This window comes from Bos mutus, chromosome 16 (genome assembly GCF_027580195.1).
Source record: "Bos mutus isolate GX-2022 chromosome 16, NWIPB_WYAK_1.1, whole genome shotgun sequence".
NCBI classification, from domain to species: Eukaryota; Metazoa; Chordata; class Mammalia; order Artiodactyla; family Bovidae; genus Bos; species Bos mutus.
The window spans coordinates 34,017,773-34,045,093 of NC_091632.1; the positions used below are offsets into that span (position 1 = coordinate 34,017,773).

A 27,321-nucleotide genomic window follows, 5' to 3' on the forward strand; every position below is an offset into this window, starting at 1 on the left:
AACCCCTCTCTGTTTAAGTCACTGTAGTCTGGTGTACCTGTGTGTGCTGTGGAGCAAACCACTTAAAACTTCTCAGTGTTAGTCATTCAGTTGTGTCTGACTCTTTGCGACCCTATGGACTGTAGCCCACCAGGCTCCTCTGTCCATGGGATTCTCCAGGCAAGAACACTAGAATGGGTTTCCATTCCCTTCTCCAGGGGATCTTCCCAACCCAGAGACTGAACCTGGGTCTCCTGGATTGCAGGCAGATTCTTTACCATCTGAGCAACTTGCTGACTTACAATGGCGAACATTATTTCTCATGATTTCATGGATCAAACAGGACACATGTACTGGTCTGGGCTGGCCTGGCTGGAGCTGGATGGTTTGGGATGCCTCGTGTACATGCCTGGTCATTGACAGGCAAGCTGGGTGAGGGCAGTGGTTCTCAATCAGGGGAATTTTGTCACGCAGGAAATATTGGGCAATATCTGGACACAACTTTGGTGGTTAAACTGGCATGGGGGGTGCAACTATCTAGGGCAGTGTTCCCCAACCTCTGGGATCTAATGCCTGATGATCTGAGGTGGGACAGATGTAATAATAATAGAAATAAAGTGTACAATAAATATAATGCACTTGAAATCATCCTGAAAACATCCCTCTGCCCCAGTCCATGGAATCTTCATGAAACTGGTCCCTGGTGCCAAAAAAGTTTAGGACCGCTGATCTGGGGGTAGAGGCCAGGGATGCTGCTAAGCATAGCACAATGCGCAGAACCACTCCCCACAGCAAAGACTTATTTGATTAGAAATGTTAACAGTACCGAGAATGAGAAACCCTGGTCTAGAAAGGCCTCAGCTGGGATTTCTGTCTCTGCCTGGTGTGATCTCTCTTTGCCCAGCAGGTCAGATCAAGCCACAGGTTCCCAAGAGCTGCAGGAGAGACCAAGCCCCAAAGCACACTTTCAAGTCTCCACCTGCCTTGTGTTTGCCAATATGTCATCAGACAAAGCAAACCGCACAGCCAGGGTTCATCTGGGAGAGGCTCCACATTTTCACCTACCCACGTCAAGGCTTCTGTTATTTAAAAGCTGATAGCATTCCAACTGACACAGAAAGTTACCCTAATTCCTGATGACTTTCTGGTTCCTGGTTTCTTTCCTGGGAAAGGCCAGTTCTAGGGCCTGCCCTTGGCTTCCACTAGGAGAGAGTATCACTCCAGGGTCTCTGGTTGCAAACAACAGAAACCTCCTGTGGCTAACTTAAACAGAAAGGGAGCTTACTAAAAGGCGACAAGGTAGGTTAGAGAATCACAGGGTGAGCAAAGCTGAGAAGTCAGGACCATCACGAGAAAAGTCAGGACTGTCAGGAACCAGCTCTTCTTTCCCATAGATGTCCTCTTTTTTTTGCTTCAGCTGGTTTGAGTTTCTGTTATTGCAAACAAAATGGCCTTTATTAAGACGCTCTTGGGGCTTCCCTGGCGGTCCAGTTGTTAGGTCATCACCTTCCAATGTGGAGGGTGCCAGTTCCATCTTTGTTCAGGGAGCTAGGATCCCACATGCCTTGCGGCTGAAAAACCAAAACGTAAAACAGAAACAATATTGTAATAAATTCAACGAAGACTTTTTTAAAAAGACACTCTGGTACACAGCCCCCACTGGTAGCTCTGAGAAGCTACCAATGACCTTTCCCCTGGCGTTGTTCCAAGGGACAACAGGGGCCAGGCAGCTTCACCCTCCTCCCAGAGCTCCCAATCTTCTGATCCCTCCGAGAGGCTAAACCAAACAACTTCCTCCTGCCCTTGCCAATGGCAGCCCATTTGGATTCGTGACTTTGCAGATAAGGTGCCCTTCTCCAGCAACTTGGCACAGCCAGCCATGCCTGCTGTTGTGGAAACCAGAGTCATGAAGTGTCTGCAGGAAAAAACAGCTTCCACCAGATCTGCATTCCCAAGTGTGTTCCTGGTAAGTGGAGTGGTTTCCAATTTTCTAGGATCTTAAGAATGAAAGCAATACACCGAAGATGATGAGAGGAAACCCAACACCTGCTCACACTGATGCGCTTCTCTTTTCCGGACTGAGGTTCCTAAAGCCTCTTTTCTGTACTGAGGTTAGGGCATCTGGTGAGGGTAGACTATTTCAGTGTATCAGCTTGGCCTCATTTCCATCAAGATGCACCGCTTGCACCCGTCTGCTCAGTGTCCCGAGTTATTTTGGGCCCATTCATGACCTTATGTCCCTGCTTTTGTTTTTAAACATTTTTCTTTGTCCATCTGTTCCCTAGGAATCCATCACAGTGCCTCCTTCCTGCTGTGGGAAGCATTAGCAGACTCCTTGTTTTGACTTTACTCTCATAATGCTTTCATTCCTAAGACCCTAAGATATTGGAGGCAGAAATTTTATCTTCTGGCTCACCGTGGATCTAATCATCAGAGGTACTCTATTGGGATCAATCACTTTTATGGTTAAACAACCAGCCTTCATTCATTCAGACAACAAACGCTGGGCACCTACTATGCACCTGATGCAAAGAACTGACTCATTGGAAAAGACCCTGATGCCTGGAAGGAATGAAGGCAGGAGAGAAGGGGATGGCAGAGGATGAGATCATTGGATGGCATCATCAACTCGATGGACACGAGTTTGAGCAAGCTCCGGGAGTTGGTGATGGACAGGGAAGTCTGGTGTGCTGCAATCCATGAGGTTGCAAAGAGTCGGACTCGACTGAACTGACTGACTAAGCTCCAGGTATTAATGACACTGTGCTAGACCTCATGGCCTACACGTCTGCTCCCCTGACTTTTCACGACCTGACCTGCTGCTCACCTGAGGAGTGGAATCGTTCATTTAGATGGTGTGTTGCCTGGGAGAGCTCACTGGTGACGTTCCCATCCTCTTTTTTGGCTTTCTATGAGATTCCTGCTGGGCCTTCTCTAGAGTGAGCTATACACAGCAGTTACCCTCTTCTGGAAGTTTCTTTGTGCCTTTCAACTGTTGAATTTTAATAGTTAATAATTGCAAACTTGTTATAGCATCCTTGCCAGCCATCAGATCCTGTGCTAAGCACAGCCCAGACATTATCCCTTTCAGTCCTCACTGTATCACTCCTGTTTCACATGTGAAAACAATAAGAAGTTACTTGCCCAAGAGAAAAAGCCTCAGAGCTCAGACTTCATACTCAACTGCTCCAATGCGGTGCTTTCCTCAATGAAGTCCAGGAACCAGCTTGTTATCTACTGGTCAATGAAGATTGGGTTGGCAAACTTTTTCTATAAAGGGCCATTTCCCTTTGTGAACCATGGGGTCACTGTCATGACTACTCAACTCTGCCATTGTAGCAATAACTGAACAAATGAGCATGGCTGTGTCCCAATAAAACTTTATTTATAAAGATAGGCAGGGGACCAGATGTGCCAGCCCCATGTTAGACTCTTACCCAGACTAGATTGTTAATATCTGCATGGCTATTGCCTGCCACATTGCCATGTTTATCAATATCTCCATCACTGAGAGCATCTGGAGCTTTTACTATGAACCATGCACTTCATTAAACACTTCACACAAATTTTCTCATTGAATCCTCTGGAGGAGAGATACATTGCCATTTATAGACAATGCAACTGAGGCCTTTAGAAAGGTAAAACAGGCTGCCCTAGGTGAACCCAAAGGGATTTTCAGATCCAGATCCTAACCATGATGCAACACTGCCTTTCACCATCACAGCCCTGCATCTGAACAATAGGAAGCTGCACAGGTGAATCAGGAGAACTGCCTTCCACTGAACCAAGCTTGAAGGAAACGAGACTTCATGACAAACCCCTTCCTCTCAGCATCCTGGCTTACTAGCCCCTTCTCAGAGTCCCCTGCTTTCTTTAGTTACTGCCTGAGTTCAGGTGTCCCTGGCCGGGGCGCCGTGTTCTCTCTTTCAACCAACTTTGCCTGCCTCGGCCTTGTGCTAATTTTACAACCTGCTTTTCAGTTTCCCAAATCCTCATGTTCCCCTGCAGCAGCCTCATGCACTGTTTACCCCTACCCTCCTTTTATTCCTTCCACCTTGTCTGCTGAGCAGAGAGCTCCAAATGACCTCTGGGCCTTATTGATGCCCAAGGACCAGCAGGTCACCCGGCCGCAATCCCTATCTGATGCTGCTGATGCTGTCCTCAGAGGAGCAGGGACAGATACTTGAGAGGTCTGTTGTCCAAGAGATCCTGTTAACTTTGTGTTGAGTCATGTGGGTGCACAGAGGTGTCATTTTACTCTTTCTTAGCGGTGACCTTGAGACCTGAAAACCAGCCACCGGATGCTCAGGAGGGGACACTCAGAAAAAAAACACCCAGTCCATCCTGAGCCCTCAGGCAGAGCAGGCCATCATGCATTCTGTCAACCTTGACTTCTCCAACCTGACCTTGGGCCAGGCACCATGCTGGCACTGAGGAGCCGAAGCTGAACCAGACAGACAGGTCCCTTCCCCCAGGAAGCTGTGCTGGGGCACGGTGGGGTAGGAGGTGTCAGATAGTTTACTAACAGCGTCATTGTGGGTGGTAATAAGTACTGAGTCCCAGCCAGAGGCTTGTTAGCTGGAACAGTCATAGCCTTTGTCAGTCCCCCAGCGTGGGTCCAACAGTTCTCACTCTTCAAACTGGCTAGTCCCACTCTCCCCACCCCCATTCCCACTCTTGCACATGGCTAGAATTCCAGGACCACAGCCTGGTGCCCCATACACTTAATAAATAGGTCTTGATTGCCTGGATGGAGACGCACACTGCTTTCATAGAATGGTATAAAAATCGAAATCAGCTGCCCATATTATTGCCATCTTTGGAAAGGGTCCAGGAAGGCTCTGCAGATGCAACATTGCTGGGTTTTAAGCCACAAGATATACACACACACATACACGCTCACTCTATCTCTCTCTTTTTCTTTCTCTCTCTCTGAGCATTTAAGACAGGGCTAAGACTTAAGCTGTGTCCAAGTTGTTAAACTTGGACACAGAACTGCCTGGGGTTTAATAGAAGCAGAAATCACGCTCAGCTTTCTTCTCCCAGCCTGTCCATTTGGGCATATGCAACTAATTAGAAAGACAATCTTGATTTTCAAGTAGATTCAACACATCCAAGATAACCACAAAAAGCTTGTGAGAGAGATAGGTTGGCTTCTCATGACTGGCGACCACCTGCAGGCCTTGGCCCCATTACACCCTTTCCCACCTGCCCTGCTCTGCGGTCCTGTGAGCGCCTCCTGACTCAGCTCCCCCGCTGCCTGCTCTGCACGGCTTCCAGACTTGGCAGGAGGTGAGAAAGCCTCTGAGACCAACCAGGCTGTGACCTCATTCTCTGCTCTCACTCCTCCAATCGCTCCAAATGGGTATCTGGGCTGTCCCTCAACTTTGACCTCTGTGCACCTTTCTCCATCCATCACCGGTTTGCTGATGACCATGGAGGGTTTGTGATGATGAATGAGTAAACCGGGGTCTATAAAGTGCCAAGTGAGTACCGTAGTTTATGAGCTGACTCTATCTCCTCCGGTCTCCCTAATCCCTTCTTGTTTTCCAAGCATCTCAGGCTGGAGGGACCACCCAGTTCCATCCGGCTCTGGAATGTCCCTCAAAGTTCTCTCCATCTGCCCTCTTCACCCAAGAGCTCTTCCCGACTCCTCCCTGTGTCTCCCTCCTGTTTTTCAAAGGGCTGTTGTTTTTCTTAATATTGCTTTACCCCTCCCCAAAAGACAGTTACACAAGTAGATGTGGGAGGAAGCTAAAAAACATAAGTCAACGATGACTAAGTCTGCCTAGCTCCCTCGTCACTGGAATATTGTCAGAATCGGCTCTCTCTCACCCCTGCCTCTGTAAAAATCCTTTGCCGAGGGTGTGATTTTTTCCTGAAGATCATTTTTTCCACACAACCAAATGTTGTCATGCATAACCAGTCCAGAGCATTTCTTTCTGCCCAAATCTGTGCTTGGGGCACAGCACTCAGGGTCACTCAGAAGTGATTCTTCCCTAATGAACAGGCAACTAGGTGGTTCCTGGAAGTTTCACTAGCAATTGGGGATCATCAGTTATCCCAGAGTTTTCTCCCCCCCACTACTTCTCTGGTTTCTGAATAAGTGCTTTTCCTGAAGTCCAATGACCTCAGAAGGAAAGAGTTCAAATAAAATCCAGCATGCATCTCCAGCTTTGGAGCAGACAGCAAGGGCTCTGAAATGAGACAGACACCAAGCAGCCTGAGCTCCTGCTCCACCGTCCCAGAGTCTCAGACCCCTCAACCCCTGAACACTAGTGACAGAATCGGCCTGAGAGGCGTTAAAAGGGCCCATTGGGCAGCACTTCCTGAGCTCTGTCTGAGCATAAGAGCTGCGAGGTCTAGGCGTTCTGCTCCTCTTTCACAAAATGCAATTGGTAATGAACAGGAATTCCCCCAACTGTGCATCATGGAGCCCGCCCTGCCTCCAGAGGGTTGTGTTCACACAAGCCAAATGGGCAATTGACCAGAGCATTTAATACTTACGAGTCTGTGTGAATAATCCAAACCAAATCCCAGGTTTTTCACATACATGTAAATTGTTCTTCACAAAGGCAAACCCTAACCTAATCCCTTCACTGTTAAAAACCTGGCTCCCAGAAACAAAACATTTCATAATAAAGGCAGCCCTATTTCATGCAGACCCATTATGAATCATAGGTTGGGGCAAATTGAAGTCTGTCAGAATTTAAGCAATTAACTACCTAAAAAAGAAAGCTCAGAATTTGCAAACCCAAGCATTTGCAGGCATAATTTTTAAAGTTTCGATCTATACCATGTCCCCAGGTTTTTGCATTCAATAAAAACCCAACTATTTTGCCTCTGATGAGTCCTTGAAGAAAACACATGGGAGATACAGAAACTTAGCTCTTAAAAGTAGCTGGACCAAATTGTCCAAGACCAACAGAAACTTAATTCCAAACTTAAAAAAAAAAAAAAAAATCACGTCATTTAAGCTGAATATCTTTATTGGACTCAGAAACAGTCCAACTCATTTCTCAAAAATAGTTGATGAAAATTTCATATTTTCTGAACCCTGAAGAGTCTTTTTCTCAATTTTATTCTTTTTAAAATCCCTTTTAAATTAATTCTCAGTTCAGTTCAGTTGTGCAGTCCTGTCTGACTCTTTTCAACCCCATAGACTGCAGTACACCAGGCCTCCCTGTCCATCACCAGCTCCCGGAGTTTACTCAAACTCATGTCCATCAAGTCGGTGATGCCTTCCAACCATCTCATCCTCTGTCATCCCCTTCTCCTCCCACCTTCAATCTTTCCTAGCATCAGGGTCTTTTTCCAATGAGTCGGTTCTTCGCATCAGGTGACTAGAGTATTGGAGTTTCAGCTTCAGCATCAGTCCTTCCAATGAATATTCAGGACTGATTTCCTTTAGGATTGACTGGTTGGATCTCCTTGCAGTCCAAGGGACTCTCAAGAGTCTTCTCCAACACCACAGTTCAAAAGCATCAATTCTTCAGTGCTCAGCTTTCTTTATAGTCCAACTCTCACATCCATACATGACTACTGGAAAACCATAGCTTTGACTAGACGGACCTTAGTTGGCAAAGTAATGTCTCTGCTTTTTAATATGCTGTCTAGGTTGGTCATAGCTTTTCTTCCAAGGAGCAAGTGTCTTTTAATTTCATGGCTGCAGTCACCATCTACAGTGATTTTGGAGCCCTCCAAAATTAATTCTAGCAATATCTTTTTTTTTTTTTTTAAGGAAAGCATATTTTTTTAAAGTCACTGAATTTGTTACAACACTGCTTCTGTTTTCTGTTTTGGTTTTTTGGCCCAGAGGCATGTGGGGTCTTAGCTCCCTGATCAGGAATGAATCCATACATTGGAAGTGCAGAGTCTTCACCACTGGACTGCCAGGGGAGTGCCAGCAATATTCTTAAACTGTGGGAAATCAACAAATATCAACTGAGGATCTGTTCTTTGGGAATCAGTCTGTAACAGCTCGCTGGTTTTACATTCTCAAGTGCTCTCTGTTTCCAGAGCACTGGTTTTTTTTAAGCCCTAAGCCCATCTCTTCTCTGGGGGAAGCTGTTTCTGCAGAGTCTTGAGAATCGTCCTAACATTTTAGAGAACAAGCACAAAGCACAGTAGTGATTCTCAAACTTCATGTAGCCAAACGCGCCTGGGTGTCTGTTAAAATGTAGATTTCTGGGTCCCACTCCAGAGATCAGATTTGTTTTTCTGGATTGGAGTCTGGAAACTGGTATTATCAACCAGCTCCTCTCCTCCCCTGTAGGAGTCCTGATGCTGGAAGTCCACAACTCTTCAGTTTTAAGGTGACAGACCAGACCACAGAGAGAAATTCTCTGTCTGGCCTCTTCCTAACACCCCATCCCTTGAGCCTTGGGAGAGGACACCTCTTCTCTGGGGTCCCACTGAAATGGCAACATCAAGATCTCCCTGCCAGATCCCCTAAAATAAAGTCACAGACGACCGCATGGCCCGGTAGCTATTCTGCCAAGTCATTCATGTTATGTGCTGACCCGCGGGGAGAGGACCAGGCCCTTCTCCCTTGCTCTCTCTTGAGGTATCTTCGAGGACCTCAAGACTGAGGCCCAGCGCCATCTCCCTCGCAGCTGCTGGTCTTTCCCTTTCCAAAAGATGCGGCGGCTCCACCTGCGGGTACATCTACACAGGGTATCCTGCACACGGGGTCCACCTTCTTCATTAGCCTCGCAACCCTCATGGAGAGCGCCAGTGTGTAACATCGAGTGGTCTCCATGGCAACCGACAAGGTGTCACGCCAACACGAGATTACGACCTCACGGCGTGGGGATTCCAGAGAAGGGGTTGGGGGCGGCGCCCCTCTGAGCCCCAGACCCACGCCCAAACTGCAGGGAAGGACCCCCCACTTCCTTCCCGCCTCGATCGCCTGACCTCTCCCGCTCAGTTGGCACAGTGAGGACGGAGAGCGGGGGATGGGTTTCCACGGCGTCCCCCAACCTGACGCGGGGGGGCGGGGTACGGTGGCGGGCCCGGCACTCCCGGCACACTTGAGCCGCTGCGACCGAGCCGGAGCAGGAGCGGGCTGCGCTGGGCCGGGATCAGGGGCGGGAGCGGGCGGGCCCCGCGAGGGGCGTAAGTCCCACCTTCAGGGGCGGTGCCTGGCGGTGGGGAGTGTCAGGAAGAGGAAGAGCGCGGCCAGAGGCGGTGCGGGCGCGCGACGAGCAGACGCCGGGCCAAGGCGAGCGCCGCGCGGGCCACCATGGCCACGGACGAGCTGGCCAGCAAGCTGAGCCGGCGGCTGCAGATGGAGGGCGAGGGCGGCGGCGAGGCCCCGGAGCAGCCCGGGCTGAACGGGGGCGGCGGCGGCGGCGGCGGCGGGAGCGCCCGACGAGACGGCCGAGGCGCTGGGCAGCGCGGACGAAGAGCTGAGCGCCAAGCTGCTGCGGCGCGCCGACCTCAACCAGGGCATCGGCGAGCCCCAGTCACCCAGCCGCCGCGTCTTCAACCCCTACACTGAGTTCAAGGAGTTCTCCAGGAAGCAGATCAAGGACATGGAGAAGATGTTCAAGGAGTGAGTGCCCGCTCGACCCTGTTCCCCACCCACCCCGCGAGCCGGCCTCGGCTCCTGAGACCCCGCGCGGTCCCGGGACCCATGCGGCCAGCCGATCTCCCCGATCCCCGACACATCAGGGGCGAGGACCCCAGATCCCTTCCAGATAGTCACGAGGCTTCGGGACCTCCTCCCCACCACGCTTATGGGTCTGGGGACCCGCGGTCCCTGGCACGCGACCCCTTCTCACGGTGACGCTGCCCCCGGTACCCTACCCGCCCGCATACGGAGTGGGGGACCCCGCGGCTCTTTCTAGAGAAGCGCGAGCCCCCACTGCTACCATTCGCGTGGGTCTGGAGAGCTCGGATCTCTGGCCTAGGACCCCTGTCTTGTTAGCGATGCTTCTCCACACCCGCGCACCACGAGACTGGGGGCCCCGAGGCCTCTGCCTCCTCCTCCTCCTCAGCTACTTGAATTCCCAACCAACCCCCACCCCAAACGCGGGTCAGAAACACCCACCCCACCCTCTAGCGCCTCAACAAAGGTGACCGTTCCTTTCACTGGCTGGGGTTTTTTCATTTCTTCCGCTTATCTTACATCTCCCTCAACGCGGGTTCTGGGCCGAGACCCCTCCCCCACTTTCCCTGCACTTATTCAGCATCTACCCCAAAACTGTGTCAGAGACCCTTCAGTCCCTCTTAGCTCTACCCCCATCCACTCCTTTAGCCAGGACCCCTACCCTTGACCCTCAGGTGATCTCCCTAGGGAGGGACCCCTTCCTCCCTGCCCTCTACTCCGCAGGTCTGTACAAACCCCACCACCAATAGTCCCGTCAGGACTGTCCCCCTCCTCCCTCTCCAGACAGCAGCTCCCTCCTCTTGCCCTCACCACCCACTACGCCCTGAAGCTTTGCAGTCACTGGCTTTCTGTCAGAAGGCCCCATCTCTCCTTTCCCCTCTTCTTTCACTGCGTGCCCCCCGCCCTCCCTGCAGAGGGTCACCTCCTATCTGACTTGGCTGGTGGCTCTCACCTCAGCCCTTCCTCCATCCCTTTTTCCACACCCCATGGCCTCAGCAGATTGGACAGGTACTTTCAGACCTATGGACTTACCCTTCCCCCAACAAAAAAACTTTAAATCTCTTAAGTGACTGGAGAGAAAAACTTCCTGATGCCCTTCGGGTCCACCCCTGGGTTCACCCTCTTGGGACTGAGATAATCAGATGCTCTGCCCCCCAGCAGTGAGGGGGCTAGAGGGGGTGGGGGCCGTGAAGGTGCTCAACCCCCCTCCCTTTGATACTCTTCCCCACCCACCTCCTGTTGCCCATGGCCCCTGCCCCTGGCAGGCAAAACAGCCTTGGGGGGTGTGATATGGAATAGGTCTGGAAATGGATCCAAAAAGGTAGACCCGTCCTGAGGTCAAGTCTCAGGTGAGGAAGTCAGGAGGTCTGGCAGCCACCTTGGCTGGGGCAGGAGGTGGAGGCAGGCTGGGGCAGTGTGACCCAGCGGCAAGCAGGAAGCCCAGGGTGTTTTGCAACCCCCCAGCTTGAGAAAGGCTCTTTCCCACTTCTTACTGTTTACTGCGGCTGCTGCTTCTGCATTTGACCCTTATTGTAGGGAAGAGGTTTTTTGGTTCTCAGATCTGAATGGCTGGGAACCCCATAATTTTTTCCGAGGGTCAGCCTGGGGCAGAACTGAGTCCTTAACCCCACCCCAGGCCTCTGCACGGTCCCTGAGGAGCCTGCTCCTTTGCCTCCAGGGTCTTGGTTTAGGAGTTCTTCTCAAGTTTTTTTCCTGATCAAAACTGGCCTTATCAGAAGCGCAGGAGTTCCAGGATTCCAGACCCAATAGAGGGCAACTTCCTGGTAGACTCTGCTGAACCCCTCCCACCCCCCACAGGGAAGTATAGGAGAGATTATTCAGCTGCTTGATCCCTATATTCACAGTGCCCAAGGACTAAGGAGCTCCTCCATTCCTCCCAGCACCCCATGACACAGAACTGTCATCACCACTGTGGCGCAGTTGGGCAGTCTGGGCACAGAGAAGTGAAGTAACTTGCCAAGAACACACAGCTAGAAAATGATGGAGTCAGGCTCTAAACCCAGGTCTATGACTCCAGAATTCATGTTCTTCCCTCCTGGGTTTCCCATCACAGATGTCTGCCTCCACAAGGGGACGATCACCCAGCACCCCCTTCCATATTCATGGCTGATTTTCCCCCACATGGACCCACCACCTCCTACTCTTGGGCTTCCATGACATCCCTTCTACCCCCACGAAAAATAAAAAGAAGGAACAGTTTGGAGAACCCAGACATGCCAAATAAGCAGGGACTTGGGATTGCTTCCCTGGTGGCTCAGACAGTAAAGAATCTGCCTGCAATGCAGGAAACTTGGGTTTGATCCCTGGGTCGGGAAGATCCCCTGGAGAAGGGCCCAGCAACTCCTTCCAATATTCTTGCCTGGAGAATCCCATAAACAGAGGAGCCTGGTGGGCTACAGTCAGTGGGGTCACAAAGAGTCGGACATGACTGAGTGACTAACACCTTCACTAAATGGGAAGCTGCAGCTTGTTTAGAAGGAGCACGTGGCTTGGGGAGTGATCGTGAACCTGCATTTGCAGAGCAAGCTCACTGTTTTATGGAGGCTGTTTTTGGTATGAGTTTGACGAGGGATACTTTGGTGAAAATTGAGCGGAGACGAACCCCTGGAGCCCCATCTTGGCACCACTGCTGCTTGATGGGGTGCTGCTTGGCAGGGATGGGGTAGGAGGGCAGGAAGGGGCCAGGGAGCTGGACTTCTAGGGAAGGAAGTACCGCCCGCCGGGGGGCCCTGGCGAGGAGGGAAGGCGGCAGATTTTGTATTCAAGGAAACAAGGCTTCACTGTGCCAGCGGAGCCCAGCCCAGCCGAGTCCCAGCTGTGAACAGCCAACAGACAGGCTCTCATGGAAGACAAAACCCCCGTTCTGCTTCTGCCATCCAAGAGGGGCTGCAGCCTCCTGGGTCCAAGCAGGGCTGGAGGATCACAGCCAGGGCTTTGCCGAGAGACTTCCACCCTGATCTGCAGCCCCCATGGCAGAGAGGAGGGGAGCCCAGGCCTCCTGGGAAACCGTCCCCCAGATCAGAGTGCAAGAGACGGGAGAGGGCAGAAGGAATTGGGAGCTGGACTTGCCTTGGAGGTCAGGAGATAGGAAGCAGGGCTTTGCTATGGAATTACCTAGTATGTCCGCCCTTCCCCTGGCCTCAGTCTTCCCATCTGTAAAAGGAGCACAATGACAGATGATTCTCAAAGATGATTCAGCAGTGACCTCCTTATGTCTGAGCAATCCTGAGCTGTCTGGATGACAGAACTGCCTTCTGGGGTCCTCCAGTTCATCCATTCAGTGGTCATCAACAGATTCTTCCTCAGCGTGGAGATGGAGGGAGAGGAAAGGGGGCAGAGGGAAGATGGCCACGCTCTCTACTATCACTGACCTTACACTCCTGGTAGTTTCCATCTGGGAGAGACCTTGGGGGGTTGTCATCAACCCTTCTCCCCATTTTACAGAAGAGAAAACTGAGGCCCAGGAAGGTGTAGTGACTTTCATGGGGAGATTTTCAACCACTGAACCAGAGCATCCTTATCTGTACATTTGGGGACAGTGGTCCCTGCTTCTGGGCGGGGGCTGCAGGCAGGTGATGCACACGCGCTCTGGCACAGTGCCAGGCACCTGGAGGCACCTGACTCTCAGTCCGTCCTCCCCTTGTTCCCTCAGGTTCCTCCCATCACCTCTAACTCCACCCTCTCCCCTCCTCTGTCTGCTCATTCATTTAGGGTCCTGCCTGGGTTGGGAAGAAGGCCTCCCTGGAGAAGGAAAGGGCAACCCACTCCAATATTCTTGCCTGGAGAATTCCATGGACAGAGGAGGGCTACAGTCCATAGGGTCTAGGGTAGCAAAGAGTCAGACTGAGTGACTAATGCTGAGACCTCCAGGCAAGGGGCAGGGGTGTGGCCCCAGAGGGCCTCAAGGCAGCCACTTCTGGGCTGGCAACAGCCTGGGGCTGTTGCCTGGGGCTCTGTGGGGTTTTGTAAGCTAAGACCTGCCAGAGAGGGAGGCAGCCATGTAATTCTGAACCTGCTGTGGAATCCGAGGAAGATGCCCTAGTTCCCTGCCTGGCCCAGCCCCGTCCCCAGCCATTTCGTCTCATGACCCCTTGCGTCAGAACAGCCAGTGCCCCTCTCTTCTTCCCACCCTTCCCTCCCCTCCACCTGCTCCACCTCCCTGGTATCTCCTCAGGCTTTTGCAGCTCACAGCACCGCCCCCCTGCCCCCCAGCACAGCCCCTTGTCCTTTCTGGGAGACTGTCTGGTGCAGTGGTTAATGGCTGGGCCTTTGGAGTGTGCTACCCTGCCTCAGAGGATAAAGCATCTGCCTGCAATGCGGGCGACCCGGGTTCGATCCCTGAGTCAGGAAAATCCCCTGGAGAAGGAAATGGCAACCCACTCCAGTACTCTTGCCTGGAAAATCCCATGGACAGAGGAGCCTGGTAGGCTACAGTCCTACCAGGGGATAGGGGTCGCAAGAGTCAGACACGACTGAGCGATTTCACCTACTTACTTACTTACTTACTTACTTACCCTGGGTTGGAATCCCAGCTGTGAGCCCTGGGGCAAGACACAGTAAACCCTTCTGAGCCTCACTTCCTCACTTCCTAAACAGGGAGAACAATAGCCTTCACCTCCCAGAGTTGTTATGAAGTGTTTAATCCAGGGCTTGGCATAGAATAAGTCCTCACCAAGTTCCTGTCACTACCGTCCCAGCCCTGGCGAGGTGGCTGAGGCAGAGATGGCTCCAAAAAGCCACTGGATGCCTCCACTTACCCCCCACGGAGCTGCCCGGCCTGCCAGGCTGGCAACAGCCCTCTTGCTTTGGGCCCGAGTGACCGGCCTCAGCATGAGAACCTTCTTTCCCTCCTGCAGAACAGAAGCTTTGATTGACAGCTACATATGGCTTTGGGAAATAACAAAAATGGGGAATCGAATTCATTATCACTTAATTACTTGGAAGGCAGGTGGCAGAAAAAAGGGAAGAGCACCCAGCAGCCCGGGGATGACACAAAACTAGGGCTCTAGTTGGCTCCCGTGTGCCATTGCCCAGCGGGTGGGTACTCCGTTTCTCAGAGTCTATTTTCGTTGGGGCTAAAGAACCTGCCTGGGAAAGTCCTGAGGATTAAGTTGAGAAAGTCCTGGGGAACTCCCTGGTGGTCCAGTGGTTAGGACTCTGCACTTTCACTGCCAAGGGCCTGGGTTCAGTCCCTGGCCCAGGAACCAAGATCCTGGAAGCTGCATAGTGTAGTCAAAAAAAAAACTCCTGTGCCTTTGTAAAGAGTCCACCATCGTGTCTGGCTGGTGGGCTACTAAAAACATAGGTGACATATTTTTAAAATGTAGTGTTCACTCCTTTGATCATACTTTGTTAAGTTTCTGTATGCAAGTTCCAGAGAATTAAGGGAAAAATAAAATTTCTGCCCTCAAGAAGCTTACAGTCTCATGAAGAGCAATGGCATAGAGGGGTCTTTGGGAGTGAGAGAGGCTGGACCCCCAGGGCTGGAAAGGTCGGGTTCCGTTTCTTTATTTCTACGAGGAGTACTTAAAGTTCTCTTGAAGGATGCCATGATGTCAGCCCTTCATAGCCAGCCCCCTGCCTCCATGCCCTCTCCTTGTTAAATGGAGCCACCAGGCCCATGAGGCCCGGTGTATTATTTCAGGAACTAAATTGAATCCTCAGACCAGCCCAGTGAGGTGGGTGCTGTCATTCTCCCCATTTGCCAGATGAGAAAAGCAAGGCCCAAGCTTATAATAAGTGGCCAGGGCAGGATTAGAACCAGGTCTGCCTACAGGGAGCTCCCAAGGCCAAATGAGGGCGGTGTTTGTGGCTGGGGGACGGGGCGGGGCGGGGGGGGGTGGTGGTGCAACCCTCTGGGGGTTCAGAGGTTGGGTCCTGCACCTACAGCAGCCGGGAGCCTGGCTTTCTGGGGAGGGAGGATTTTCTGGCCTCGGGCCTGTCCTCTGCTCTTCTACTTCCCTTGTGATTCTGAGTCACCTCTCCTCTCCCAACCCCCGGGGACTTTCGGTTCCCTTTTGGTTTGCGCCTTCCTGCCTTCTGTCTGTGCCTCTGGGTTCAGGGCCTAGCTTCAGCTCTAGGAGACCAGACCTTGCAAAGCCAACCCCACGCCCTCCAGCAGCTGAGGTCCCTCTGTCTGCCCAGCAGTCTTCTCCTTGGCTGATTTCCGCTTTTTTAGGACTCTAGAGAAGGATTCTAGGCCAGAAAGGTGCAGCCAGACAGAGCCAGGCCTGGGGACTCCTGAGCTGTGTGGAGAGAGAGGACCTCTGGGGCTGCTCCATTCCAGGAACTTTACCTCTTGTTTAATTCTTTCTCAACATCCTGTAAGATGGTCATCACCCATTTCACAGATAAGAAGACTGAGTCTCAGGTTTCTATGACTGAGGAGCAGACAGGATTTAAATTTGATCCTTCTGACTCCAAGTCTTTTGCTCCCATGGGACCCTATTGGGAGCATCTCCTCATCAGCTTGTTAGAAATCCGGATGCTCAGGCTCCACCCCAGGCCTACTGGATCAGAGTCTGCATTTTAGTAAGACTCACCAGGTATGCACTTTAAGGTTTAAGAAGCACTGGGCCACCCCATAGCCGTCTCCCTGCCCCGTTCCTGAGTCTAGGGAGTGAGACAATAACAAGAGGGAAGATTAAGTTAAGTAATAAACACTGGATTATATTAGACATTCGGTATATGTCCTTTGCAATCACTGTTATAATAATAATTATTATTAAGAGCAGGCTGTGGGGAGACCCACTGCTATTGCTACCAGTGGAGGGAGCTGCCCTCCCAGGGTGGGGCTCAGTGAGAGATGCTTAAACCCGAGTTTAGGGTGTCCTGAGCCCTGACAGCCCCCAGCAGGTTGCCATCAGCCAAGGGGGGGCACCCACTTGATCCGTGGACTCCCTGGGAAGCCATAGGGGAAGCATCAGCCCCACCCTGGCCACACATTCACCCATACACGCTCACACACCCTCTCCTTCGCTGACACAGGGCAACAGATCGAGTGTCAGACTCTAAAGATAGGGCTGGAGGAAGTGGTGAGTGACTGGGCTTTCCCCGCCCGAGTCAGGCAGTCTGGAGGTGGGGGAGTGTAGGAACGGATGGGCACTACCGAACTGTCATCACCGAGCCTGTGGGTGTCTACCTGTACCAGGAGGCATGCCGGGCCAACCCAACTGTGACAAGTAGCAAGGCCAGAATTTCCCTGGTGTCTAGAACTTTCCTACCTTCCCATTTCAGGACAAAGAGTACAGGCCTTGGAGCCACTGAGGCCTCCCCAGACAGGATGGGGGAAGATCAGGTCTGTGAATACTGGGGCCAAAGTCAGGTGGGCCTGGGGGCTCAGTGGTCCATAAACACCACTCTCTCCAGCTGTCTGTCCTCCTGGCAACCCCCATGGGCAGAGAGACCACCAGCAAAGGCCTGGGATGGGATGGGAACCAGAAGGGAGAGAATTGGGGTCCCCTATGCTCCCAAACCATTGCCCCTCTCCCCCTGTGCAGTGACTCTGATGGCTCCTCACTCTGCCATCAGACTGTACAGCACAGCTGGCCAATGGGGAGGGTCATATTAGAAAGAGCAACTTTCTAATAGAGAGTTACAAAGCCAAAATGGGCTGTTTTAGTGAAGCAGTGAGCTTCCCGTCCTCAGAGGTATTCAAGCAGGAAAGCTGCATTAGGGGATCTGACCCTCATGAGTGCTCAATGAGGTGGCCTCCAGTATCCCTCCCAACCTGAGTTTCTTTGTTACAGGGTCTGTAGGCATCAGAACACAGCATAGTAGTTAAAAGCACATGTTTTTCCTCAGGCCAGGGTTCTGATAGTTAGGTGTGTCCTTGTTAGCTATGATCTTGGCCAAGTCACTTCCTCCCTGAGCCTCAGTCTGCTCGTCTGTAGTATGGAGATGTTTATGCCTGCTTCACCAAGTTCTTTGAAGGAAATGGCAACCCACTCCAGTGGAGAATCCCAGGGACGGCAGAACCTGGTGGGCTGCCGTCTATGGGGTCACACAGAGTCAGATATGACTGAAGTGACTTAGCAGCAGCAGCACCAAGTTCTTGAGAGGATCTGACACAAAGCACTTGGGGTAGTGCCTGCCACATAGCACGTGCTCAGCCAAGAGGAGCCACTAATGATAATATTGTTATGAAATAGGGGCAGGCCCTGCACACTATCAGGGCCGGCTGCTGCTCAGCCCCAGAACTCCGGGTTATCAGAACCAGGAGAGGAGGAGCAATCGCCAAGGGGGCCCTGCAGCCCAAAGGGGCAAAGTCTGCCCGGGTGGTGGCCGCTGCTCCACTTTCAAGGACAGATGGGAGGGGATTTTGTCACCAGCATCCGGGGCGGCAGCAGCTGAGCCCTCCCTGTTGAGAACTGTTCAGGGGGAGGGGAGTAGGAATGTGGGCACAGTGCCAGATGCAGCAGCCTCGTCCAGTGCTGGAGAAAAGTGCTGAGCTCCCAGCCCAGGAGCTTTGTTGTCAGTCCCGCCGGATGGAATTGGTCCTCCCAGGCAGGTCCCAAGCCTCTGCTCTCGGCCCAGCCTCCCCCAGCCCTGCAGGCTTGAGAATTCAAGACCTCTTACAGCAGGCTTGAGAATTCAGGACCTCTTACGGGACCACAAAGAAGAGGGAAGCAGGCTGGTAGGAAGGGAGCAAAGTTTACAGCTTTTGGAATCTTGCTGATCTCTAGCTGTGTGACTCTGGGCTGCTTGCTACCCACTCTGGGCCCCAATTTCCCTACATGACATGAAGCGAGTAGACCAGGCATCCAGACGGATCTTGTGTACAGTCTTTGCCTGGATCCTCTGAGCTACCTGTAGCCTCAGCTCCAGCTCAGGGCAAGGGCTGTTGGAAGAGAGGGTCTCCCCAGCCAGGGATATGCCAGTTTCCCAGCATCCTACTAACACCATTCTCTCCTGGGTTGCCAGGCATCCTCCTGCTGGTGGCACAGTGACCATCTCCCCCTTTCTCACTTCCCTCTCTGTCAGAGGAGGAACCAGAGGGTGACCCAGGACTGGGGCTTCTCTCTCTCTCTGCCCAGTGAGAGAGCAAAAGATTATATCTCTCCACCTCCCCAAGTGGCAGGGTCTCTGAATCCAGCCTAATGGGGGTTGGGGATGGAAGTAGTTGGACCTTCAGAGGAGGTGCTCATGGGATCCCTCATTCATCTTGTCCACCCCCTACCTCCAGGCCAGTCTACAGCAAGCATTTCCTCCCAGCCATACACAATCAGGACTGGGGAAGAAATTGTATTTTTTACCACTATTATTATTATCACTATTTTTATATTATATGTACAAAGTACTTAACTAGTATCTGGCACATTAAAAGTTCTCAATAGAGCTATTATAATCAAGTTAGCAGGTTTTAGGCACATATTACGTATTAGGTGTTTTATATCCTTGTGTGCGTACGTGTGTGGGCTTTGTTTTGTTCAGTCGCTCAGTCGTGTTCATCTCTTCGCGGCCCCATGGATGGCAGCACGCCAGGCTTCCCTGCCCTTTACCATCTCCCATAGCTTGCTCAAATTCATGTCCATTGAGTCGGTGATGCCATCCAGCCATCTCCTCTGTCGTCCCCTTCTCCTCCTACCTTCAATCTTTCCGAGCGTCAGGGTCTTTTCTAATGAATCGGCTCTTCACATCAGGTGGCCATAGTATTGGAGCTTCAGCTTCAGTATGGGCTTAGTCATGTCCAACTCTTTGTGACAACATGGACAGTCACCCGGCAGGCGCCTCTGTCCATGGGATTTTCCAGATAAGAATACTGGAGTGGGTTGCCATTTCCTGTTCCAGGGGATTTTCCCAACCTAGGGATTGAACCCACGTCTCTTGCATTGGCAGGCAAGTTCCTTACTAACTGCAACACCTGGAAAGCCCGTTTTATATATCCATAATCTCCTTTACTCTCAAACCCTAATGATAGATGTTAACAATAATAATAATTCAGCAGTGGTACTGTAATTAGTGTGTATTAATTAAGTACTTATTGTGGGCCAGCCTCTGTGCTCAGAATCTTTGTGGACCCTCTCTTAACCCTTGCCTTGAGCCTGAGATGGGTCTGATCTCCATGGTGTGAATGGGGAAATTGAGGCGCCTGGGGTCACGTGACTTGAACAGGGTCACCTAGCCCGCAGATGGCAGAGCTGGGGCTTGGACTCGGGTCAGTCTCAGCAGACGTGCTGTGAGCACAAACCTCCAGGGTTTACCCAGGAAGAATCTAGCTGATCCAGTGACCCAGAGCCCGCCCACATCAGAGCCCAGGGCACATGGTGGAGGTCCACTCCCCCGAGGGGGGAGGGGGTCCAGTGTTACCACCTCTGGGGCCCCACTTCCCACTCCAGCACCTGCTTCTCCCTGCTCTCTGTCACCTCCCCTTGGTGGCTGATCCTCCGGCACTGCGGCCAGCACTGTCCCCCTGGGGGCGGGAGCCCAGACCTGGTAATTGATTGATGCTTGATTGACGCAGACAGCGGTTCAGGCCGCGGTTTGAGCTGCAGCCCAGACAGGCCTGGGAGCTGCCAGAGACCGAGATCCAGAGCCCTCGTTTCTGTCCAAGTGTGGACACTTTATCTGCACTTCCTCTGAAACTGAGCCACCCCTGGCTGCAGGAGAAACCCTTGAGCAATAAATAGGGCTGAGACTCAGGAGAGGCTAGTGAGGCGGTGGAGAGAGTCAAGTGTGGGAAGCGCAGGGATGGGGGGCTGGACCCCTGGCCAGTGCCCAGACGTTTATAGTCCCTGTTCTCTAATCAGTCACGTGGGGCCATAACTGACCCCCCAGGATTGCTGAGCATAGAGGTGTGGAGAGAAACTGCCTGGCACATAGTAGGAGCTTCATAAAAGTAACTAAGTCTCATGATAGTGCTGGTAGCTGCCGTTTCTGGAGCCAGAGCTGTGCTAAGTGCTTGTCACGTATGAACCCCTTCAGTCCCCACAGTGACCCTACGAAAGGGTCACCATCATACCAGGGGTTCTTGGCCTCGGTGGGAGGTTCACTGCACAGTCTCCTAGAACCCAGGCCGTGTGCTCCAGCCCTGACATGTCATCGCCGAACGTCACTGGAGCCCAAGTTCAGAAAGAGGCTGGGCCTTTGTTTTCCTCAGGGACACTGAGGAGGGGCATCCGTATGACTGACCCTGGGAAGACTGACTCCTCTGTCGTTGGGCTGCTCTCCTCCTGGGTTGCTCCAGGGCTGCTCCAGTACCGGTCAGTAAGGCTCAAGGAGCAGCCACCCTGCCTGTTACCAACTGGCAAACAGACTCCAAAGATGGGAGATGAGGGGCTCCGCTGTGCCCCCCACAGGGTCCCTCCAGCTCTAAGTGGGGTCTGGGCCACAGGATCGTTGGTCTTCCTGACCTTCTCAAGTCCCACAGTCCTCCACTGCATCCTCGCTGTTATCTGCTTCCACCTTGGCTGTGGCCACTGCCCGAACTCCAGCCTCCTTTCTCCATGGTGGGGGAAGAGGCCTCAGGACCCTGTGTTCCCTGCAGGGTTCCCAGAGACCTGTCTTCCCTGTGCTGCGTCACTTCCAACCACTGACTCACTTGCTCGTGAACTATTTATACCCCTCGCACAAATGCTCCACTCAGCGCTCCTCTGTTCTGCTGGCAGCCCCAGGACGTGTGGAGGGGGGCTGGGCCCAGCAAATGGGCAAGTCTGTGAGCCCTCCAGACGTGGGATAGAAGCCCAGCTCCTTCCTCTACTGCTGTGTGACCTTGGGCAGCTCACTTCACCTCTCTGAGCCTTCGTTTTAAATGAAGAGGATTAAGAAAAATGAAGTAGGTAAATTTCCCAGCACAAAGATAAGATTTCAAAAGCTGGTTGCTATCAGATTTCCATAGTTGTATAAAGTATACCTGGAGATAGGGGAAGGGAACTGGGGAGCCCTTGAAGAGGGGACAGAAACGAGATGAGTGTTTATGTAGGAAATCCAAGTCTGCAGAAAGTTTCTGGAACTCAGCCCCTCTGTGTCATATTAATGTCACCAGCACTGTCACCCAGCCATCTTGAGGCCTTGAGGAACTGCACAAGGGTCTTTAGGCTCAGGAGGCCCACTTGGCCAACACTGAGATGACCCTCCCCCACCCACCAGGAGGCAATCAGAGCAGTTGCTTGGTTGGCCTGATAAGAGGGCCTGGCTGGGCTGTGGGAACAGCGCCCACAACCGCCAGGCTGTGTGCTCCCAGCACCAGCAGCAAGCACCTCCCCCACCAGGGGATGGGCCAGAGGGCAGCTCTGACCCAAGCTCTTAACACAAGGAAGCCGGTCAAGCAAGCTATTTAGACTCTGCCCCTCACCCTGTCTGTCTCTCTGCCAGGCCATGAGTGGTAGAAAAAAGAGACCCGGAATGTGCAGGGCAGAGACACAGTCATCACCTAATCATTGTTCCAGGCCTTTCCAGCCACCACTGTACCCCTCTGCAGGCACCCTGTGCAAGTTGTTCCCTGAACACACCCCAGGCCACATTCCAGAAAACTCCCCTCCCTCCTGTGAGCTCTGGCCCCTACCCTTAGTGTGGTTCCTTCTGCCTCCCTCCTGGGTGGGGACAGGGAGAGGGGGAGACATGGAGCCAAGATGTCCCTCGAGGGCCTGTGGAGGTGCCTAAGGATGGTCAGTGAGTTCTTACATCAGGGCCCACCCTCCCAGTCCATACCCCATATGATATTGTGAATTCTTCCTACATGCTTGTCATGTCTCATTCAGTAGATATGGGCTGTGGTTTCAGCTTCCCTGTGTAGCAGGTTTGGCCAAAAGTTGGCACTGCTCAACATGTAAGAGGCTGCCGGGCCACGTGGTGAGCTCCCCATCATCAGAGGTAACCAAGCAGTCACTGGGCCACAAATCAGCCTTGGCTGAGTTCCTCGCTAAGAGGTGACTTTTGAGCTCCTAGGCTCCTTGCACTCTGGCTTATCACTGCTCTGGCTGGTGAGGAACAAGTGTCAGGATGTCCTAAGACCTCTCTTTGCACCCACAGGTACGATGCCGGCCGGGATGGATTCATTGACCTGATGGAGCTAAAGCTCATGATGGAGAAACTTGGAGCCCCCCAGACCCACCTGGGCCTGAAAAATATGATCAAGGAGGTGGATGAGGATTTTGACAGCAAGCTCAGCTTCCGGGAGGTGAGCTTCCTCCTCCCCGTGGGGGGCAACACTGCTGGGGGCTTGGTGGTGGAGAGAGACTCACCCCCGCTTTGTCACTGAGCTACTTGTCCTTGAACAGCCACTGTTGAATGGCTGATTGTTGGCTGAATGAGGTTTCAGCAGATCGTAGAGCAGGTCCCCAGGGAGATTCTGAGATGCCTAAGTGAGAAGAAGGTCCATCCATCCCTTCATGTAGTGAGCACTTATTTTATTGATTGATTGATTTTTATTTATGTCTGTGTTGGGTTTTCACTGCTGTGCGAGCTTTTCTTTACTTGCAGAGAGCTACTCTCTGGTTGCAGTGCTCAGGCTTTTTGTTGCAGTGGCTTCTCCTGTTGCAGAGCATGGGCTCCAGGTGCACGAGCCTCGGTGGTTGTAGCACACAGACTCAGTGGTTGCGGCTCATGGGCTCTAGAGCGCATACTCAGGAGTTGTGGCCCACAGGCTTAGTTTGCCCCACCGCCTGGACCAGGGATCGAATCCATGTCCCCCGCTTTGGCAGGCAGACTCCCCATCCACTGTACTATCAGGGAAGTCCCGTATCCCTGACCCCGTGTGGGCTCTGGGAGTACAGAGAAAGACCCTGTGCTCCAGGGGTCCTGGCATGCAGAGGGGGAGATGCACAGAGAGTGAAACGATAGGATGCTGTGACTGAGGAGAAGAGGGGGCAGATGGAGGAGGGACTCACCCTGCAGGTCCAAGAGGAGCAGGCGCTGGGCCAGGTGACTTCACACTCCAGCTCTCACTCAGCCTCACTCTGAGATGGGAGCCATGAGCGAACCTGCTTGCTGGAGGAGGAAACCGAGGCTCCAAGCCAGATAGCAATAGCACTGGCCTCCTGGGCAGCACAGGGTTAAATGCCAGCTGTGGCCTCTGGAGGGTCAGGTCTCAGGTGGGCCCTGGAGAGCTAGCAGGAAGCATAGAGGAGGCAAGCAAGAGAAAGGTGGCCCAGGCGCCTGGGGGAGCCGAGGCCCAGGGAGGACAGTGCAGGCAGCACACGATGATGGTATGGACTCAGGACCTGGGTTCAAGTCCTTCTCCATGACTTTCCAGTGCTGAGCCTCACTCTTTCTGTAAAATGGGCATAATCATGTACCTTCAGGGCTCAGTAAGTGGGATTTAAGGTGGACTGGTTTGGAGAATGGTGGAGACAAAGGTAAGAGATAAGTTGAGGCTTTTGCTGGGAGCTGAGCGTGGGCAGAGCAGCCTGCAGGAGCCCCAATCCTGGGGTGGATAGGAGATAGGTCACCTATCCTCCCATTTTACAGATGGGCAACTGAGGCCCAGAGAGGAGGGGCCCAGCAGCCTGTTCAGGAACACAGAGCATGGAGAGTGGAGAGCCCAGGCCTCTGGCTCCCAGGCCCGAGAGCACCTCTCTTCCCAGGGAGGCCTGTAGCAGGCCCGGGGGTGGGCAGGCTCTGGCCCCTCCCACTCTCTCCCTGATGATGTCAGTGTTCTGTTCTCCCTGCCACAGTTCCTCCTGATTTTCCGCAAGGCAGCAGCTGGGGAGCTGCAGGAGGACAGCGGGCTGCACGTGCTGGCCCGCCTCTCTGAGATCGACGTGTCCACCGAGGGTGTCAAGGGGGCCAAGAGCTTCTTTGAGGCCAAGGTAAGGAATGGGGGGCTGTGGGGTGCCCTGACCCCACTTGAGAATGGGGGTGGCTGGGATCCACCAGGACCCTCAGTTAGCAGAAGGATCAGCATGTCCCCTTCCTGTCCCTGCTGAGGCCGCAGGCAAGAGATGGGGAACTGATGCCTATCAGGGCCCACGTTGTTCCTGGCTTCTGTCCCCTCCCATCCAGCTTGTGATCCTTTCCAGCTTCCCCCTTCTCTCCCCCAGGGATGGGTGAGGCGTGTGTATTCTTGAAGAGGGAACAAGGACCACTTTGAGATGCCCCTGCCCTGGCACACAGAGCCACTACCCACAAAGGACTGGGCTTTAAAAGGTGGGACCAAGAAACAGCAGAGCAGGCCCAGAAACACAGCACTGGTTCCCAGGGCCTCTCAGAGACACTAGCCCTGCCAGCCCCAGCCTGGAGGGAGTGTGATGGCCCCCAGAGGCCAACTCCAGGCATGGCACAGGTTCAGGAGGAGGGGACAAGTATGGTTCCTGGATCCTGTCTTGCCAGGGCCCTGGGGCTCCTGCCTGTTCTTGCTTCTCCCCATCTTCATGTTAGCTAAGAACATTCTTTCTAAAGGCCTCTTCCCACCTCCTTCTGGGCTTCTAGAATTGATGGGATGTTTCTGGGTTCAGTTGGACTTCCCAGGACAGGAACAGGATAAGAATAGATACATCAGAAGCTCTCAGTTACAGGACCCAGTCTGCAACAGCCACTGAATGTATCTTATTTCTTTTAATCCTCTCCATGTACCTATGAGGTCAGAGTTATTAATCACCAGGCTCTAAATATGGGCTTCCCTGGTAGCTCAGTTGGTAAAGAGTCTGCCTGCAGTGCAGGAGACCCAGGTTCAACCCCTGGATGGGGAAGATTCCCTGGAGGAGAAAATGGCAACCCACTCCAGTATTCTTGCCTGAGAAGTGCCATGGACAGAGAAGCCTGGCAGGCTATAGCCTATGGAGTCACGAGTCAGACACAACTTGGCGACTAAATCACTACCAGGCTCTAAATGGAAGAACTGAGGCTCAGAGAGGTGACTGAGGTGCCGAGCCAAGGGTCTGGATGGTGGGAGGCAGAGCATTGGTTGGGGTGGGATGGAGGGCACAGCAGAACTAGAAGAGACCCCAGAGAGACCGCCTCCGGTCCTGACCACCCGACTCCCACCCGACCCCATCCCAGGTCCAGGCCATGAACGTGTCCAGCCGCTTCGAGGAGGAGATCAAGGCAGAGCAGGAGGAGAGGAAGAAGCAGGCAGAGGAGATGAAGCAGCGGAAAGCGGCCTTCAAGGAGCTGCAGTCCACCTTCAAGTAACAAGGCTGCACCCCACCATGTGGCCCCGGCCCTGGCGCCCGGTCCGGCCCGCGAGGGTGGCAAGGGTGGGCAGACCGGAGGCCCAGCTTGATCCTCGGCTCTGCCCGAAGGGACCATGCTAAAAAGCTACAGATGTCTGTGAACAAGCCAGTGGACGGGGTCTCCCAGAGCGGCCCAGCCTCTCCCCGCTCCCTCTGCTGTTCCTGAGGCCGCGACACCAGCTGCCCGGCCAGTCCTGCTCCTTCGCCTCCTGGCTGCCCCGCTGCCTGCCCCAGCCGCGCCTGCTCCCGGCTCTAGGGCGCACCCTGCTGGGAGGCTGCCCTAGAGCACTCCTAGAGTGTGCCCTAGAGCACACTGGTCTCCTTCCTGCGCCTCCCCCGTCCACCTCGTCCCCACCCCAGAGGCCAGCTGCCCTTCACCTACAGGCTGCACCGCCCCACGGCCCTGGGGCCCCTCCCTAGACTGGGCGAACGACAGATGGCAAGAATCTCAGCCCCATAGAGCTGATCGGTGGCACCCGGCTCCCCACGCCCAGCACCTGTTCCTGCAGCCCTGCCTCCTCTCTCTGCTGGAATCAAGGGGGGGCGCTTCTATCCTGGCCAAGGGACCCAAGGCCCTGGCCCACCCGCCCACCCCCCTGCCCCCCAGCTGACATGGAAACCCCAGCCCTCTGGGCCCCAGCCAGGCAGGGTGAGGGGGCATCTCTGCCAATCTACCTCACGGGCCCACACTCTGCCGGCCATGCCATGGATCATGGGCCGGGAAGGCTCTGGGGGCAGAAACACCACTTCCTGGTCGCCCTCTCACCCCACACTGGCCCACAGCAGCCAGAGGGTCCCGGGAGAAGAGGGGGCAGGGAGGAGGGCTTGGCCCCTTCATGGGGAAGGAAACCAGCACGCCTCCATTCTCCAGGAGGTGTCCAAGAAGTGCTTTAAATGGTTTGCACAGACCAGGTGGTTGGGAGCAGGGGGCCTGGCTGGGCTCTTTCACGCTATCCTTCCCCGAATGACGTTCACCACCTTGGCACCAGCGACGGGAACCTGTCCCATCACACCCACCCCCTGAGGGTGCACGGGGACCCCAGCCCCCCTGCCCCGTGCCCCTCCCCAGATGGGCCGTGGCCAAGCCTGTGCCACCAGCCAGGCCCTACGCGGCTCCCCATGTGCGCTCACACGTGTGCGTGTCCGTGTGTGTGCGTGTCTGTGTCCGTTGCTGTGTCGTGAAGCTGTGCCCATCCCCCAGTCCAAACAAGTGAATGGCCGCCGAGGCCACAGTTATGCAACTTTCCGTGTGTGTTGTGACAGCGTCACTGCTTTTTAAACTTGATAATTCTTTATTTTAGTAAGATGCCCCAAGAGTCCACACAACTTCTGTTGGACTTGCAGAGGTTTTATTTTTTTGGCCTTAGAATCTGCAGGAATTAGGAGGTACCGACCCCCGTGCAGCAGCCTTGGCCCTGGATTGCGTTTGCCTTAGCGGATATGTTTATACAGATGAATATAAAAAGTTCTCTTTCTTTGGGCTTATTGCTTTTTTTTTTCCTCTCCTCGCATCTCACCAAAAAAAAAAAAAAAGCTACTTCTTCATTTGGTGGTACGATTATTTTTTTTAACTAAATAAGATAAAATTCTATATTCTTA

General features: G+C 53.3%; 1 protein-coding gene across 1 annotated transcript; it reads left to right on the top strand.

Annotated features, from left to right (window-relative positions):
• Positions 1-9,140: 9,140 nt before the first annotated feature.
• EFHD2 (EF-hand domain family member D2) lies at positions 9,141-27,321 on the top strand. Its single transcript, XM_070384959.1, is given in 5 exon segments — positions 9,141-9,318; positions 9,320-9,535; positions 22,583-22,730; positions 24,226-24,360; positions 25,550-27,321. Coding segments are annotated over 5 exon segments (726 nt in total). The 5' UTR covers positions 9,141-9,223; the 3' UTR covers positions 25,682-27,321.